General features: G+C 40.2%; 1 protein-coding gene across 1 annotated transcript; it reads right to left on the bottom strand.

The window, feature by feature from the left end:
• Positions 1 to 11,911, bottom strand: LOC141784162 (beta-1,3-N-acetylglucosaminyltransferase lunatic fringe-like). Its single transcript, XM_074661899.1, has 8 exons — positions 11,440 to 11,911; positions 5,742 to 5,790; positions 4,221 to 4,323; positions 3,784 to 3,937; positions 3,344 to 3,429; positions 3,095 to 3,254; positions 2,852 to 2,937; positions 1 to 1,818 (listed from the first exon to the last, which is right to left on the bottom strand). Exons 1-8 carry the CDS (start codon positions 11,785 to 11,787, stop codon positions 1,752 to 1,754), a joined length of 1,053 nt encoding a protein of 350 aa, XP_074518000.1. The 5' UTR covers positions 11,788 to 11,911; the 3' UTR covers positions 1 to 1,751.
• Between the last annotated feature and the right edge of the window lie 5,228 nt (positions 11,912 to 17,139).

Raw genomic sequence — 17,139 nt, forward strand, 5'->3', positions numbered from 1 at the left:
TCTGTTTTATTAACTCCAATAATGGTGTCTACACAGAGTCCAGATACTGGATAAAGCACATCTGCTTCAGAATCAACAATTCATCATATACATTCATTTCATTAAGGACAGAATCTCACTGACTTTTTTTTCAGTCCTAACAACGATTTCAAAGCATAAAAAGACGGGACGACCCAACATGAGTCATTTCTCAATAAAAGCTCTAAAGTGAATGTCTTCATGTTGCCACAGTGCAACTTTTTTGAAATTCAAAAATACAAGGATTTTAAAAGGAAGTGTTTTCCATTTTTGGAAAACACCATTCTTTCCTTTTTCCAACTCTTTTCTGGAAAAAGCAGCAGGTTAGCTTGACTTGGTTAAGCTCAAACACTGGTTACAGGAGAAAAAAAGATTGCCTTCATATGTCTGAAGATAACCAAACCTGCCTCTGTATGGTTAAAAACTCACTAGACAACCTTCTGCTTTGTTTGTTTAGTATTTCCTAAAAGACTGTGAACAGAACCCAGCTTGCAGCTAACTGTTTCCAGCTGTCTAAGCCAGCTGCTAGCTTTTATATTTAGCTTTAGCTGTGGACAAGTCACTCTTCCAAACTTTTGTTGATAGACAAATGAAAATATTTCCCAGAATTTTCTTATTTTTTCCTCCTCCTTTTTGATAACTAACATTTAAAAGGTTGCAGACAGCAGAAATCAAACAAAAAGTGCTGAGTCATTGCTATACCATAGAAAGAATTACACAAAATCGTGGCAACATAAAACTTCAGATAAGGAGCCTGGGTTCAATAACACAACAAAAATCTCTTTACCTGTGCTCTGCCTCATCATTAATTAAAGATGAAGACTATTGTTTCTATTGTTTCCAAACTGATGACTAACACTGACATGTATGGAGTTCAAAGAAGTCAACAATGAAGCATGAAGAGGATTTTAAGGTAGGCAACCCAGCAACATTTACATTTCAGCTCTTGTGAGCAGAACAGAAACTGACGACCCTGTTGTTGTTGGTCTTATTTTCTCTTCCAGGTTGTAAAGAGGTGTTTGTATTAACTTCAATATGTTTCATAACCAAAAACTCATCACATGGTCTCTATATCACCAACTTTGAGCTCTTAAAGTTATAAAGCTGAGAAGGACTGCAGCATACGTAGAACATGTGAAGAAAAGCAGAGCATGCTACATTTCACAGCTAGAGTTTGGAGAAAAGCTACTGAATAACTATTATGGGATGTAAGAGGAAGACATGCGATGGCTTTAGCAGAGGACTTTCATTTAAATCAGTTTCATTTTAAACAATGCCCATAGAAAAAGCAGGGCTCCATGATTATAGTCTCAATAAGTCTGTTGGTCCAGCCTTTGTTGTAGTCCTACAATTTTTCCACAGTGTGTTGATATGATCCAGCTCATTTTTCCTTTTGAGGCTGGATTTCATTTTTTTCCCCTTCACTTGAAAAAAAGCCTAGTTGTTTCTCCATCTTTGGCTCATCGTAGACTTTTAAACTTTAGTCTTTACCCTTGGTTGTAGATTTTGATACCAGAGTTCACCTGCCAAACTCCCGGAACTGTTATCTTTCCTAAAAAGAGAGTCTATCACTTGGACTGTAGGGCTGTGATGTGAAAAGAAGACATCAGTCAAATAAAAGTTCTTCAGGTCTGGTGTAAACTCTCATTATTTCTCCAACATGAGAGAGTATTCAGTTTCTGCAGACAGGTATCCTCCTCCACTAGTCTGTGTGTCTCCCTCTGGAAGGGTGTTTAAAGTCGCCAGGAGTTTGGGCACCAAGGAGTGTCTGGGTACAGCAGACAATGAACTGACCTGAACCTGTGAAAGAGAGGGAAATGAGTGTCACAATGCCTGGAAGCTGCCCACTGGTGATTTCAAAATAAGGCCAAGAATACAATTAGTCGTGTGCAGACATTCACATACGCACAATGAACAAAGCCAGGAAACTTGTTGTAGTAGTAAAACATTCACAACATGAAGCCCTTACATAAAGGAGGATTGTAGTGCTCGTGTTTTACACAACCGAAGCTTTTCCTGGAACGCCCACAAAAAACAAACGGCCTGTACGATCGATTGTACAAAAGATTTTTAATCTTTTTCAATTAACCCGTACACCAATAGGTCAACAGGCTTATCTCATCCTCCCTGCCTCCATGTGGCATGCTGCCGTCTGTTTATTGACAGAGTACACAAGTAATGACAAGAGGATCAGTTCAATACACAATGACATCAAAATTGGCCAGAGGACAAAGCAAGAGAGAATAGAAGAGGAACGATAATAAAACCAGCTTCCTGAATGTCAGGAAGCCTGGATGAAGGATCTCTGTTTTATGGGTTCCTTTGTTTCCTTTTAGATGTGATGACAACGTCTCATGATGTGCTTTTCAATGGGTAACAAGTCAGGACTGCAGGCAGGCCAGTTTAACGCCCAAGCTCTTCTACTATGAACCCATGTTGTTGTAGTACATGCTGAATAAGGCAAGTCTGGTGGCAGCGTCTTTTTTAGTGCTATTGGTGCCTTCCTAGCTTTACAAGTAACCCTGCCACAACTGAAAACAAGCCAAGAGATCTCACTTCTTTTTGTGAGAAGATCATTTTGTGAGCTCAGCTTCACAACTAAGATGATTTGATCCTTTTTTTAATGTGATAGTCAATTAAAGATCATGGTGTTTCTGATTTACAATCAAACAAACAGGCTAATTTGAAATTGTGGAGCATAATTTCAACTTTTTTTGACTAAACAAGGATTAAACTAACCATTATATAACAGTCCCAGACTTTTTTTATCCTTTAAATGTAGGAAAAACAACATATAACAACTCAACATAAACTTAGACAAAAATAATTTTACCTTGTAGGATCATCATGTACTGAAAAAGGCCCTCTAAGGTTCACAGTGTTCCTCCTGTCTTCCACCATGCCATAGCTGAGTGTCACCTAAAGCAGAGGAGAACAAAGACATGCTGTTGAAACATTTGGCAGAACAGTAAGTCTGTACATGTAAGTGTAAGTGTGTGTGTGTGTGTGTGTGTGTGTGTGTGTGTGTGTGTGTGTGTGTGTGTGTGTGTGTGTGTGTATGTAAATGTGTGCGTACCTGGCTGTGTACATCTGAAACCAGCCCCAGGTTCTCCAGGTGGGAGTGGAAGAGAGCAGAGCGGATGAGGCTCACGCCGAGGAGAGCCTCCACGATGTAGCCAACTGTGCAGTCATCAGGAAGGTGTATGTGCTCAGCTGTCGCCATAAAAGTGCCGTCACTACAAAAAGTAAGAGAATTAACAAAAAAGAAGTTTAAGCATTAACCAGCATAAGAATATGTAAGAGACCTGTTTTAATAAAGATTTACCTTGCCCAGGGTTTCATCTTGAGGGCGAGGCCGTGGCTAAGGCAGAATCCTGCACCTCCTGTGGCGAACCAGAAATGTACCTGCCTCTGTACACAAAAAAAAAAAGATATGAAAAAAAAACCCACCAAAAAAGTTCTTACTCTGGGTATCTAAGGCTGGACAAAAATGAGTCTGTTTTTTATGCTATTTTCTTAAAAACACATACTTGAAGACTCTATTTAGCTTGTTTAGATACATGAACAAGTATTGAGCACAATGCAACAGTGCAAATAGTGGATTCTGGAGATTTTTACAACTACTGGAGGGATGATTATAAAATCAGCTGATCAGCTCCTCTCTTCTGTCCAGCACTGTCAAAAGTTCACCACATCTCACTGTTTCTTTGTCTTTAAAAAAAAAAAAACTGTTGATGTGAAACTAATTAAAGGTGACCAAAATACCATTTCAGTGTCGTCGAGTCTCTCTGTGGCCTCTATTGGTCTCTCGAGGCTCGGCCGACCGATGTATACGTCCTGAGTGTGACTGTACTGAGATAAAAGTTTCACCAGGGAGCGGACGTTCAGGTAGTTATCATCATCCATATGACAGAACCATCTGAAACACATGTTGAAAAAAGTGAGTAAAAAGCTTTTTTTACATTTGTTTCATCAGCAAAGACCAGAAAAAGACAAAACTACTTCAGGTGCATGACTAGACAAGGGGGTTAACAAGATGATATACAAAGAAAGGCTAGCTGTACACTCCCAAAATTAAAAAGTGTAAAAAAATGATGTCGATCTCTTTACTGTGAAGGGGTCCAAGACATGAGATTGACAGGGGAAGAAAGGACATTGTGGCTGAGGAATGAAACTTTGCTTCCTTGTGAAGCTTGTCTTACTTTTTGCCTGAGTTCATAAAGGCGTCATACTCCAGAGCCATTTTACAGGAGAGGGCCTGGCGACTGTGGACTGCTGAACAATTGGTGTTGATGAGGTGAGCTCCTGAGGATCAATGACACACAAAAAAAAAATCAATGAAAAATATCTCAACAGCAGTTTTTATAATAATTTAGGAGAAAAAAATCATAATTTTCTAAAAAAAAGTTGAAATGTTAACTTTATCATCAAGAATGTGATTTTAAATGATCAAATTAAAACTCTGCTTCTTTATTAACCAGAAACAGTCTGACAATAAAACTAATGCATCAATGTGACCTTCAAAAGCCAAAGCAGACCATTTACTGGAAGACTGTTTCTCTTTCAACACTTTAATGCCCAAAGCTTCTACTCCAGAGTAAGTTACAGATGAGGCAGCTGTCAGCAGGCTTCAACAACAGCTTTTATTATTATTTTTTTTTACAGCAAATGTTTTCGATGGGTGACACATTTACTGAGAAAGAAAGCAGGAATCGGTCAATCGGTCCAAAAATATGATGAGGTGACTCTTTGTCCACAGGTGTCACCAAAATCAACATAAACTGAAAGTCCCTCACAAGATCTTTAAAGGTTCCATATTGTGCAAAAATCACTTCATTAAGTCTTTTAGTGAAATTTGTGGGATTTGCCTTTCCTCCCAGCCCACAAAATTTGATATTCCATGACAAAACCTGTACTTAATAGTGCTTGTGAATGTAAAATCCTGACCTAAAACAAGCTGTTTGGATTTTGGGGATTTGTTGACGTCAGCGATTCCCTTTTTTGACCAGTCAGGAGCAAGTCAAACCTGATTGGTTGATCAGAGCAGATACCCCGAACCCCCTCCCTGCCCACTACCCACTGCCCACTATCCCCACTGCTGGAGAGAAATTTCTCCAGCAGCGGGGAGGAGAATGCCAAAGTTGAAGAGCCATCACTGCTTTGTTTTTGGTTGTAAACAGCCACATAGTTCCGAGCACAAGATTCCCATCTCGGAAGAAGACAAGACTAAGTGGCTGGAGTTCATTTATGAGGGAAATGTACCAGCTCCACTCAATAAAATTGTGCAGAAAATGAGCATAATATGGGACCTTTAAAAAGCTTCTGCCTAATCACACCCATCAATTATCTACATTACAGATCCAGTTGTACAATGTGTACGATAGTAAGGAGAATACCTCATTCAAAGTAAAACAATCCTAAGTGAGATGAGGAACAGTCTGTTGACTAAACTGAAGTGACTTCCTGCATTTTATGGAAACAGTATTGTCCACTCAGCAGCTCAGTTCCTGCTTTCCTGCTCACACACTGCTGATAACGCTGTGGCTACTCAGCAAAAACTCCCAAACTCTGTGTGTGTGCTTGTGCTTGTGTGCTTGTGCTTGTGTGTGTGTGCTTGTGTGTGTGTGTGTGTGTGTGTGTGTGTGTGTGTGTGTGTGTGTGTGTGTGTGTGTGTGTGTGTGTGTGTGTGTGTGTGTGTGAGTGTGTGTGTGAGTGCAGCTCACCCATCCTTTTCCTCAGCTTCTCGTCCTCTCCATCTGTGAACACGTACGTCTGTGGAAAAACAGAAACACACAGCTTGTGTTATTTCAGCAGCCTGTGGTGACCAGCAGAGAAATAAAAACACCACTTTTGATTGCAGATCATAGTTTGTGATCCCAGGTGAGCCTCCACCTGTTTCCTAGTTTACTCAACCACATCATCACACACAATCTTTCAGCGCAGCAGCAGCGAGAGGGGCTTGTAATGGATGTAGGCCAAAACAAAGGTCAGCCTCCCGTCTATCAACAGCCAAGCAGCTGTGTGTGTGTATTTATGTGATGAGTGATGGGGTTGAGGGTCACCGCACACTCAGGAAGCCATGTAGACCCCTTAACTTTCCACAGGAAGTGAGCACACACCCCGGGTGCACATAGTCCATAAATATTTAGCTACACAACAATAGATCTGAAATAAAAGGACAGTGAGGTTCGACTGCTGTGTCAAAGCTTTTAATCATAGCTATTTTAATTCAGTTAAAAAAATTCTCCTCCTTAGATTTTAGAATAATTCAGCAGAATGTCACGCTATTGTGAACATTTAGATAGATGGTTGTGAAGGGTTTGTTTTTGCCCAACAGTTAGACATTTCTGTCCAAATCTGCCACATAATCACAGCCAATCAAGAACTTTTTTCTTAAGCTGTTGTCCCAACTGAAGACAGAAAATCTCAATTAATTAAAAAAAAGAGAGAGAATATTATGCCCACTGAGCATGATCAGGAAAATAGCAGCTCAAATGGGCTGAAGTTGTGTGTAGGCTGGTGGTGCTAGCTCTGCTACTGTTAGCCAAACCTCTGCGAACCATTCTGACATTTTACCCACAGACTCTGTAATCCTGTGTTTGTGTTGAATGAATAGTGATAAACTTTGATTTCTGAGTGTTTTCTTTTTTTTTTGTTAGAGTTTAAACAAAAAAGGTTATTACAAACTATTTTTAACCATATTTTGGTAGTTCTTTCTTTTTGTGAGCACTGCTTCTGATTCAAGCTAGCAGTGCAATGTGCCCTTATTAAATGCACACACCCAAATACATAGCTTGTATAATCCTTGCTTTGTCACCATCATTTATAGTGTTTTACATCATTAAATAAACTAATACCACAAAAAAAAGTTTACTGAAGATGATGGTTCTATCTTTGGGTTTGCAGCTAAGTTAAACAAGAGTTAAAATTATGTTTGCTAAGATATTGCAGTCTAAACCAGGGGTCTGAAACCATAACTTTTATAAGAGCCATTTTTCCTCAGCACACCTGGTTTCAAGTCATTCTGGAGCCCCACAGTGTACTTTATCTTCACAATCAGTAGAAATGTGTATAAAATTAGAAACAGAGAAAAAAATCAAGTGGTAACTTATCTAATCCAGAATTTTTTTGTGTTGATAAAATTGTACATGTGATGTCTTAGTTTTTTTTTTATTTGAAAAAAAAAAATTGAAAAAACTAAAAATTTTCAAACATGTTTGCAAAATTTAGAAAAAATTAAATAAAAAGTGTGCAAAAAAATGAAATTCAAAAAAAAATGAAAAAAGTCATACATTTGCAAAAGTGATTTAAAATTGTAATTTGATAAATTTACTAATTTTCAAACAAGTGTAAAAATTGTGAAACTTTGCAAAATTAGTCAAAGAATGGTATTTTAATAATTTGCAGCAACTCACCAAACCTTGAAATATAAAAAATTAAACATTAGCAAAATCTTGATAAATATTTGTTTTTTTTATCAATTTGAAAATATTTAAAAAATCAAAATTCAAAAAGTTGCAAAAATGTCAAAATAATTTTTATACATATCAAATTTTTTTTAGAGTTTTTGTGCAAGAGGTGATGCATATTTAGTTTAACAAAATGTTAACCCAAGATTTTATTTAGTGTGACTGATATTTTTTGAAGCTACAGGGACCCACAGCAAAGGAGTCAAAGAGCTGTAGGAGGCTTAGGGCTGCAGGTTGCAGACCCTTGGTCTAGACCAAGCAACCACCACCCTGATATTCAACATCCCTTGAGCAACTCTCCTAGTATTGCTCCAAACAAAAATTTGAGCATCAAAGTTGGGCTTGGTTTGTAGCAAACAAACATTATTTGACTTTTTTGTACATTTCATAATATTCATCATTTGTAAGTCTCACATTACAGATAAATGTCAGCCCTGTATCCTTGTTTCTGTTGTTCCATTTGGAACTCCAAGTGTTGGAGAGCAGAGAAGCAGAAATGTGTCCCTGTTCTCTCTGACTCCCCTGATGGTTCCACTCTACAACCTCACTGCAAAGCAGCAAAAACTCAGTAATAAATCTTAGGTCCATGTGTGGCCTGTGGTAGAAAGAGAAAGAGAGAGACAGTCCAGCCAGCTGTGACTTTCTGTCAGCCCTTTTCTCCACTGCTGAGCCTCTTAAGCCTCCAGAGAGAAGTCGGCTCCTTGTTTGAGTGTCTGTGTTTTAGGAGGAGAACAGGGGGTATGTGGATGACTGCATGTGTACATGCATTTGTGTGTATTACTTTGTTAGTGGGGGAGGGGGAATACTGTGAGGACAAACTGAGGGTTTGGAGAAGGAGGGGGGGTAGTTTGGTAGATCTCGAGGAGTTTTACAGCACAGGAAGCAGTGGCAACAACAACAGCAACAATCAGGGCAGGAGAAAGTGTGGTGTCTGTCTGTCTTTGTGTGTGTGTGTGTGTGTGTGCGTGTGTGTGTGTGTGTGTGTGTGTGTGTGTGTGTGTGTGTGTGTGTGTGTGTGTGTGTGTGTGTGTGTGTGTGTGTGTGTGTTTACTCCTGTGATCAGATACAATTTTAACTTCCCATGAGAAATCTGCAAAGTTCCCAGGGCATGTGTGTTTGTGAAGGTAACACAGGGAGAATGTGTGTGTGTGTTTCTGCGTTTCCATTACTCAGCAGTCTCATAGCATAAAGGTGTGTCTGGGAAACAGGTAGAGTTACACACACCTGACCGTGAGAGCAGATGCAAGAATGCGTCACACAACACACACAAATAGTTCAGCTGATTCCCCCCACATAACCTAAGCTTTCATGTCAACAGTGGTGTGTGTGTGTGTGTGTGTGTGGTTGCGGCTGTGTGTTCGTCTGTGTGAGTGTGCATTAGTGGACATGGTTGTGTTTGTGTAGCAGCAGATGAGTCCTGGGTTGAAATGGGAATGGAAGCAACCGCTGTCTGCTCTGCACTCATGTCTGTGTTCGATTAGGAGCTTTGAAGCCGCTGGGTGCAGCTCACCACAGGCCCATGTGTTTCAGAGCCACAGATTCATCTTTGACTCACTCTCTGAAGCAAATCAGACTAAAATACTGTCTTTAATACTGTTTGATCTCAAATATCCGTCTGAGAAACTTGCAGTCAAACCGCCTCTCTCTGTGCTTCTCTCCTCCAAATCCTGAAGTCATGTTGCAGCTGCTCCCGATCACATGGCTGGTGTTTGAAGTCTTGGGAATAGACAGTTTCCTACATGATCAGCAGCGGGAGGAGAGTTCAGGTTTCCTGAGCCATTGAAGGGTTTCAAACAAAAATGGTGGGAAAAAAAGCTCAAAACTTCTTAAACTTAACATTTTACCATCTACTGTAGTAGAAGGAAGTGGTGGTGAGCACTTTTTTAATCTACTCAAACAACTAATCAAGCAAAAATGAAAATAATCAGAGCTGGGCTGCCCTTTTTAAGTAATTCACTCAACTATAATGGGAGGAACTAGTAGAAGTGTTAACCCTAACCCTAACTCTTTTTTATTTTCAGTGCACCTCACTGTGACTCTCCAATGAGAACATTTCTCACCATCCTGTTTGAGCAGTGTGTCATTCATTGGCTGTGACCATCATTAGCATCTGACACGCTGCAGTTATGAACTTGAGCAATGCTCCAACACGACTTCTGACACAGCAGAAGCACTTCATACACATGCACTCAGTCATGCACAAACCAAGAGGCAACCTCTACTCATGATTAATGAAGCCCTTTTAAAGTGAAAATAAACTGCAGTTCCTCAAGTATCCACTTGATGGAGATGCATCGAAAAGCACATCCACAACCAGAGCTAATTCTTCTTGAAGACTGAGGACATTTGTAGCTGTTTCTGAGGAATGTTAAAGCCTGTTTCAAGCTTTACCTGGTGGGGTACACCCAAAGGTGGGTTTAGCGAGCATTTTTTTTATGAGGGGAAAACATGAATGTATCATAGAGTCAACGGCACCTTTTTATCTCTGTCTCCGCTTCAAAGAGAGGATCAGACGGTTGATGACTTTGCCCCACTCTTATGTCTCTGTGCATTGACTCACTTTGCAGGCAGATCATACCAGGCATTAATAAACTGCCTCTATATGGCAGTATGTGAGAGCCTTTGGGATGAAGTCCTAAACAAAACACCAACATCCTCCTCACATGTAAGCAGGGTTGCAAGTGAAAGTGGTTGGAGACCAGCTGCTTCAAGAGATGAAAAACCAGATGACCATTATACTGCAAAAGCTATTAATGTGCGGTTATAGTCCATATATGAGACTTTACAAGAAAGTCCAGCTTCCCCATGTGTCTGGTGATACTAAAAACATTTTTTAACTTAGCAAGGAATAACAGTAGTAGAGGGATTAACTCTGAGTACAGAAACCTTTCTGTTCTTCTTTCCTCTCCTCTTCTTATTTTCTTCTTCCCATCTCTAAGACTGAAAAGTTCTCTGACATGCATTCCCTCTTTGTCTTTCTGTTTTATTTCTGAGTGATTAAATCTGAGATTTTATGATGTCTGGAGGCTTTATGTTTATTGCAGACCACAGTGAGTCTTTCTCTCAGGACTCAATCTGAACAATTGTTCTGTTGTCTTTGCATTTTTTTGACAAAAATCTGCATCTTATTGAGACTACTTTATTGAATGCAGGATTCATTTATTTGTCAGAGACCTTTTGCTTCTCTAGATGTACCCAGTTGGTATTATGACAACACATTAGCAGCAGCGTGGTCTGCCTGTTAGCCCTGTGATCTCACGCTCATGCATTACAAAAGGCCTCTATCTGTGTTTTACAATTCACTGGTCAGGGAGATCAAAGAGGCAGATCACATTTCAGGGGGTTTATAACTTGATTGCAATTGCAGCAGGAGATCAGGACACACACTTCCTCTGACAGAGGAAGCTTTTACAATGCCAGATAATAAGCATTTTAGTGATCTTGGACTATATGTTGTGGTTTGACTGGGACAAATTCACCTTATGTGACCTTTCAGATTGTCACATTAATTTATCCACAAATTCTGGCACCCAATGATAGCCTTTTTTTAAAATCTGTGAATATGAGGCCAAGAAGCACACTAGATCACAAATGTTAAGGCAGCCAGAGAAGACCTATGATGACTTAAACCTGAAGCAGCCAGCTGTTTGTTTTAATATTGATGACTGAAGACTGCAGTAAGACACAAAACAGTGAAGTTTCCTGATAAATTTAGAATTAACAAGGTGAAAATCTGGCCTTTAAGTCTAATATCACAAGCCAAGGTCAGACATGAAAAGTTCACGTTCGTCATGTGAACCTTTTTTTCAAATGGGTGAAAAAAATAGGCTACATAAATGATTTTTAGGTTTAAACTCATCATAATGGAATATTTGTAAAGATGGTGGAACAGTAGTGTGAGAAAAGCACCTATCTAATAGGGATCAGGTGTCCTCAACAAGCACAATCTCACCTGTTGCATGTTTCTGGAGATCCAGGTATCCAGCAGCAGCTCCAGCCTTTGCCGGTGATATCTCCCGGTGCTTTTTACCGCTATGAACACGTCCTCGGGAGAGAGAAGTTCCACGGGCCCGGGGACAGGGTTCCTCCGTGGGGTGTCACTAATCGCCCTCCTCTCCCGGGTCAGCTTCCTGAAGTACGCCGAGAAAACTTTGCCGTTCGCCGCTGCTGCTGGAGGAGGCTCCGCCGGGTCAGCGCTGCTCGGGTGTCCGATAGTAACGACCAGCATCCCGGTCACGAGCAGGCAGGTGACCATGGCGGCAGCAGCACGCGGCTCTGCAGCTGAGCTAAAGGTGCACATTGTGACGTGAGGGAGATTAATGTAGTTTCATTCATGAACCCAAGTTTGAGATACTGCCAGTCTGGGTTCTCCACATCTCCTCGAAGCTCATTCGACAGCAGACGGCCTCCCTTTCCCCTCTGCTCCTGAGTTTATAACCTTTGTGAAACCATAAACTCCTCCGATAGGCGGTACGGTGCTTGTGTAGCCAATGACAGCCCTGAACATGTTGTGTGGGCGGGGCTTGGAAGAAAGCTCATTGAAAGCTAAGTTACAAACTACTGTGAGGAAGTTTCTTGTTTTTAATGAGAAAGAAAGAAAGAAAGAAAGAAAGAAAGAAAGAAAGAAAGAAAGAAAGAAAGAAAGAAAGAAAGAAAGAAAGAAAGAATTATGAAACCCCTTCATAACTAACATAACAAATGCAGTCAATCAAAAATTAGAGTCATCATAAGATATTTCCTATTTACTGATGCAGGAAAGGTAACAGAGGAGGCAATGCATCAAGATAATCTTTAAAAAGACTTCCTAAGGCAAAAAAAAAAAAAAAAAAGTTAGGGTGAATTTCCTTTGAATTAAAGGCGCAAGGGTTCTGTTCCTTGAAACACAACTAATGCATCCACAGGCCAAGAACAGCAAAAACAAAAGACTTGCAGTTTATCTTCAATCATCTCCAAAAACAGCACTATGGAATGCAAAACATAATGACAAATAATAAAAAAAGAATCAAAGCCAATTGAAAAAAAGTAACACAAACACAAAGAGAAAACAAAACAATGTGATGTGGAAACAAAGAAAAACAGAAAAAGAATGCATCCAAATAAAAAAGGAACCATGGCAAACCAGAAATGACAGTAAAATAGAAAAATATAAAACAATTGAAAAATATCAAAACAGAAAGCATTACAATAAAAAGAAAGAACAACAATAACCCACAACTGTGGTTCAGAAGATACAATAACATACCACCAGAAAAAATATATACCCTTGTTGTTGATTCTCCTTTTGTGCTCTTTTTGTCCTCTTTATGTTGTTGTTGTTTTTGTTATATCATTTTATTCTATTTTTGTTGTGTTTACTTTTAATGTTCTGTGTTTTGGGATTTTTTTTGTGTGTGTCAACACCACCTTATCTCAAATGATTCATACAGTTGCAGTCACAGTTACAATTGCCCCAAAGACAAGGTCACACTAGCTGTCTGTACTGTGCTCAAGCATGCTTCACCCCTGAAGTCTTGTTTGTTTCGCCAATGTGACCGCAAGTGTGCTTTGCTCAAGTACAATTTTCTGCTTTGGCACACTTTGGAGAGATAAGCTTCAGCATGGTCCACTTTGTGCAGAGAGAGAAAGAGTATGTGTACAGAGAAAGGGCATAGCATGTAAACCTTGACGTACAATAAGCACCTGAACTGCTTTACTAGGCAATCGTTTTTAATGATACGGTGTCGTTAGAGAGCTGTTTCTGACCAAAATGGGCCATACTGGCCGGCGGGGTAGCAGTGCTGCTGGGGGCAATCCTGCTTGAGGACGGCTTGGTATGGATGGCCAAACAACACAGAAGTGCCACAAGTGTTAGTCCACCACCTCAACTCTGCTTCAAACCTGTGTTTTGGGACCTTACCTTGGCTTGTTTTCACTTGTGCATTAACATGTCTTTGTAACAGATATAGATTACACAATGCTGAGTTCAAGGTCTGATAGCTAATGAAGAAGTCGATGACAACAAATAGATCTTGGATCATGTGGAAAATGTAAGCTTTTATCCAACTGTTATTGATACACATATGGCTTTAAAGTGTAAGACTGAAAAAATACTGTTTTACAAAGTTTTAAAACATTAGATGTTAAAAAAAGAAGGTAGGTTTGAGGTGTTAGGAAGCAGAAAATGTAAGTCGAATTGTTCCTTGTTGGACAGAAATGTGATGGAGTTTGTCTGTTTGGAACCATGGAGGGTCATTTTCAAAGAGGACAGATGCTAAAGACAACCGTGACATTGAGCTGTGTGTAGTCCTGCCAACTAAACAAACACACGTCCACACATGCTAACACACACAGAAAAGCCAGCCATCTGAGGAATGTTTCCTCTCTAATAATGTGCAGTTTGTCGGCACTGTGTAATCTGTGCTGATCCCTCAAGCCGAGCCAGGGCTGTGTTACATTTTGGAGAATATACAATTAGAAAACTTAAGTCTGTTTAAAACTTTAGCAAAAGGAAAATTTTGGCATCATTTAGCAACTCTAGTGCAACAGATACCTCTATTATCTTATTTTCATGACAAAGGAGTATATGAAATGTCTCAAAACCTGTAAATATACACCAGAATGTGACTCTAAGTGGTTAAGGATGTGAACTTTGGCTTTAGAACATCCGTTTCTGTTTTCTTATCATTGTAAGACAAAATGAGGAAAGAGTGCTGATAACTTGAATAAACACAGATATTAAGAGAATCCCAGGAAGAAGAAGAGAAAAACCAGACGTCTTGAATTGCAACCCTCTGTCTGTCTGCCCTCTTTTGTCTGTCTTTTCATGAAAACCTCTTTTACTTCACTTTTATCCTGCTGGAGATCGTGTAGAGAACAACAGATGAACTGCACATGCACTCACACACTCTCACACAAGTTCCCCTCTCAACGATGGCTTTAATTTCCTCTCAAAGCAGACCAGTACTCCCGCAGTGTGAGCTAAAGCCACATGAGAGTGTGAATGTGTATCTGGAGAATGTTGTGGTTGCTAAATTGACGTCGACTGAATAATCTCTATTTAAAGTCTTTTGAGAAGCTGCTTGGCTTTTGCCGTCTCACAATGAGCATTGACTTTAATTTCAACTTCAATTTAAAGGAAACAGGTTAAAGTCTGGTCCCAGCATCTGGGACATCTTTCCACCAACTCTGAGCACTGTAAATGCAGTCACAGCATCTTTCAGGGGCGTTAATTACTGTGTATTGTCCTCATAGTCAGCCTGCAGCAGGAGGTGAGAGTTAGCCCTGGCCATTAATTGTGTATGAATATGGATGACAGGCCTAGATGAAGTCAAACTGCTTAAGTTGGAACTGACCAGAGCAAAAAAGGTTATATGTAAATGTAGGCGCTAGGGGCTTAGGGATAGGTGTGATAGGTCCCAATGCATCATCATTACCAGCTTTGTTCTCTTCTCCTCAATTTTTTTTCTTTAACCCCCACCCCCTTTCTTTCTTTGTTTTCCCTCTCGTTTTGCAGTTTCCCCTCTTGTTACATTTTGTTGTCAATAAGTTGAGGGATTCAGAGTGCAAGGTCAGTGTTTTCCAAGCCCCCAGTTGGGACTTTTCCCTCAGTTTCCTTTCGCTCTTGGAGCTGTACAAACAGACCAGAAGAAAAAGAGGGAGGAAAAACCCTTCATTCTTGAGTCCCTTTCATCTTCTTGTTTAAATTAGTGGTGGATCAGACGCTATTTCAACGCAGTTATTCCTTTAGAAAAAGAAAGCATGATCGCCAAACAACAAGGATGTTTCCTTCCTTTGTTCTTTCCAGGGTGAGGGATTGCTCATAGACCACATTTGGAGGAGAGAAGAATGGAGGGTGAGGGTAGAAGCAATCAGAGATTATAAGGGGGGTATCACTGGGCTAGTCCCATTTTCTGGAGATTCAGATCAACAATAAAAAATTGATTAAAAGTATACAAGGCCAGAAAGGACACCAAAGAATAAGGAACTCTTCATCGATCTGTGCTTGAGCTCGAGTTTGTGATTAAAATTATCTGAAGTTTGGTCCTCAATGGGACAATAGCTGTGATTGGCTTGGATCCACAGAGGTTACCCTGAATTTAATGGAAGCTCAAAAAAAGACATAACAATCTTACTTGGAACCTCTAATCCAAACTTGTTGAAAATATTGCTGTACAGAGTCTGATCTTTGCCTTTCTATTAGTGTGTGTAAATGCTTTGAAAGGATGAATAGCTGAGTATTAATAACAGAGTTGGATTTCTTGAAGGATTCAGCCTGCACAGATTGCTCAAGCTAAACAGATATAAGATCATATAGTCCATAGAGGGTTTTCTTTTACCTGCTGTTACATCAGCTCTCACTGAGCCAGTCCTATCACTGAACAACAGGTAGCTAAAAAACAAGAATCAGGATTCACATGATCCATTGGACTGTGGAGATGCAACCAAATGCATTTTCTGCTATTGTTCAGGAAAAGTACAGGAACCATTAATTGACAACATTTGAAGGAGATTTTGAAATGGAACAGCCTGCTCAGCTGCCTTCAAATGCAGCCGCCAAATGACACGGGCACTAGGATATCTTTAAGTATGGTCATCCAAGGGCATGCGTTTGTTTAGATAAGTGGGGGGACAGTGACCATTAGCTAAAATGAGATGCAGAGATACAAATCTCCTGTAACAGCACTGACCATTTTTTAGCCTTGCAGCATCTCTTTGCACCTTTTGTAAGCATGGTGCATTAGACTGTGACAAAAGGTGCATTTGAAGGCAGCTAAGCAGACTTTTCCATTTCAAAATCTCCTTCAAGTGTGACCAATAAATGGTCCCTATACTTTTCCTGAACAACAGCAGAAAATAGATTTGGTTGCATCTGGATTACGTTGCTAGGTGCTGCCTAAGTAGCTGCCTGTTGCAGCAGCTCTCTCATCTTTGTCGGTTTCTTGTAATTTTTTTTTTGTCTCTTTTTCATCATCTTTGTATTTGGAGTGGATCATCACTTTGTATGGTTCATTGTCGGTCACGGACACCAAACTTTTTGTGGCTTCGGCGATATTTTTGACTACTTTTCTCCTGTGTTTGTGTGGAGATCCTACATGTAACCATGGCTGCATTGTTTACATGTGAAATTAGCTGTAAGCAGCCTGTAGCATGTCAATGCTAACTAATGTAAGGCTTGATGATTTCCCTTGAGCTGAGGAGGAGGAGGTGAGGACAACGTGCTGGTTCTCGGGTGTAAGCTGGGAGGTGAGAACGTGGACCTGTCCTTCCATCCATCGTTGGTGGGAACGTGGGATCTATCTCTGGTGGGATGGACGAGCTAGCCGTGCTAGCCCGTGCTGTTCACGGACCCTGTGGAGGTGGAGACTGGCTTGACGGGAGAGTGGTGGATGGGATGTCGTCATCTATTTTCTTGTGGACCTTTTTGCACTTTCTATACACTTTCTTACTTTTGTTTTCTTAAATGCTGCTGTGACTCCTGAATTTCCCCTCGGGGATAAATAAAGTATTTTCTCTTCTATTCTAGTCTATTCTATCTCCACAGCCCAATGTGTTATGTGAATTCTGATACTTGTTATTTGACTATCTGTTACTCAGTGATAGGAGTGGCTGCTGCTCTTGCCCTCCCCTGTCCTTGTCACTGTCTTTTGTTCTTAGACAGGATGTAACTGAAATA

The sequence above is a fragment of the Halichoeres trimaculatus genome, unplaced genomic scaffold, assembly GCF_033239565.1.
Source record: "Halichoeres trimaculatus isolate MK-OKI-2021-1 unplaced genomic scaffold, fHalTri1.1 fHalTri1_scaffold_2, whole genome shotgun sequence".
Taxonomy (NCBI): Eukaryota; Metazoa; Chordata; class Actinopteri; order Labriformes; family Labridae; genus Halichoeres; species Halichoeres trimaculatus.

Excerpts from the sequence above, each read along its gene's own strand:
- LOC141784162 (XM_074661899.1), bottom strand. The coding sequence starts at position 11,787 with ATGTGCACCTTTAGCTCAGCTGCAGAGCCGCGTGCTGCTGCCGCCATG. Across the intron at positions 4,324-5,741 it reads GAAGCTGAGGAAAAGGATGG|GAGCTCACCTCATCAACACC; the intron begins GTGAGCTGCACT and ends ATTGATCCTCAG. Across the intron at positions 3,255-3,343 it reads AAGATGAAACCCTGGGCAAG|TGACGGCACTTTTATGGCGA; the intron begins GTAAATCTTTAT and ends TACTTTTTGTAG.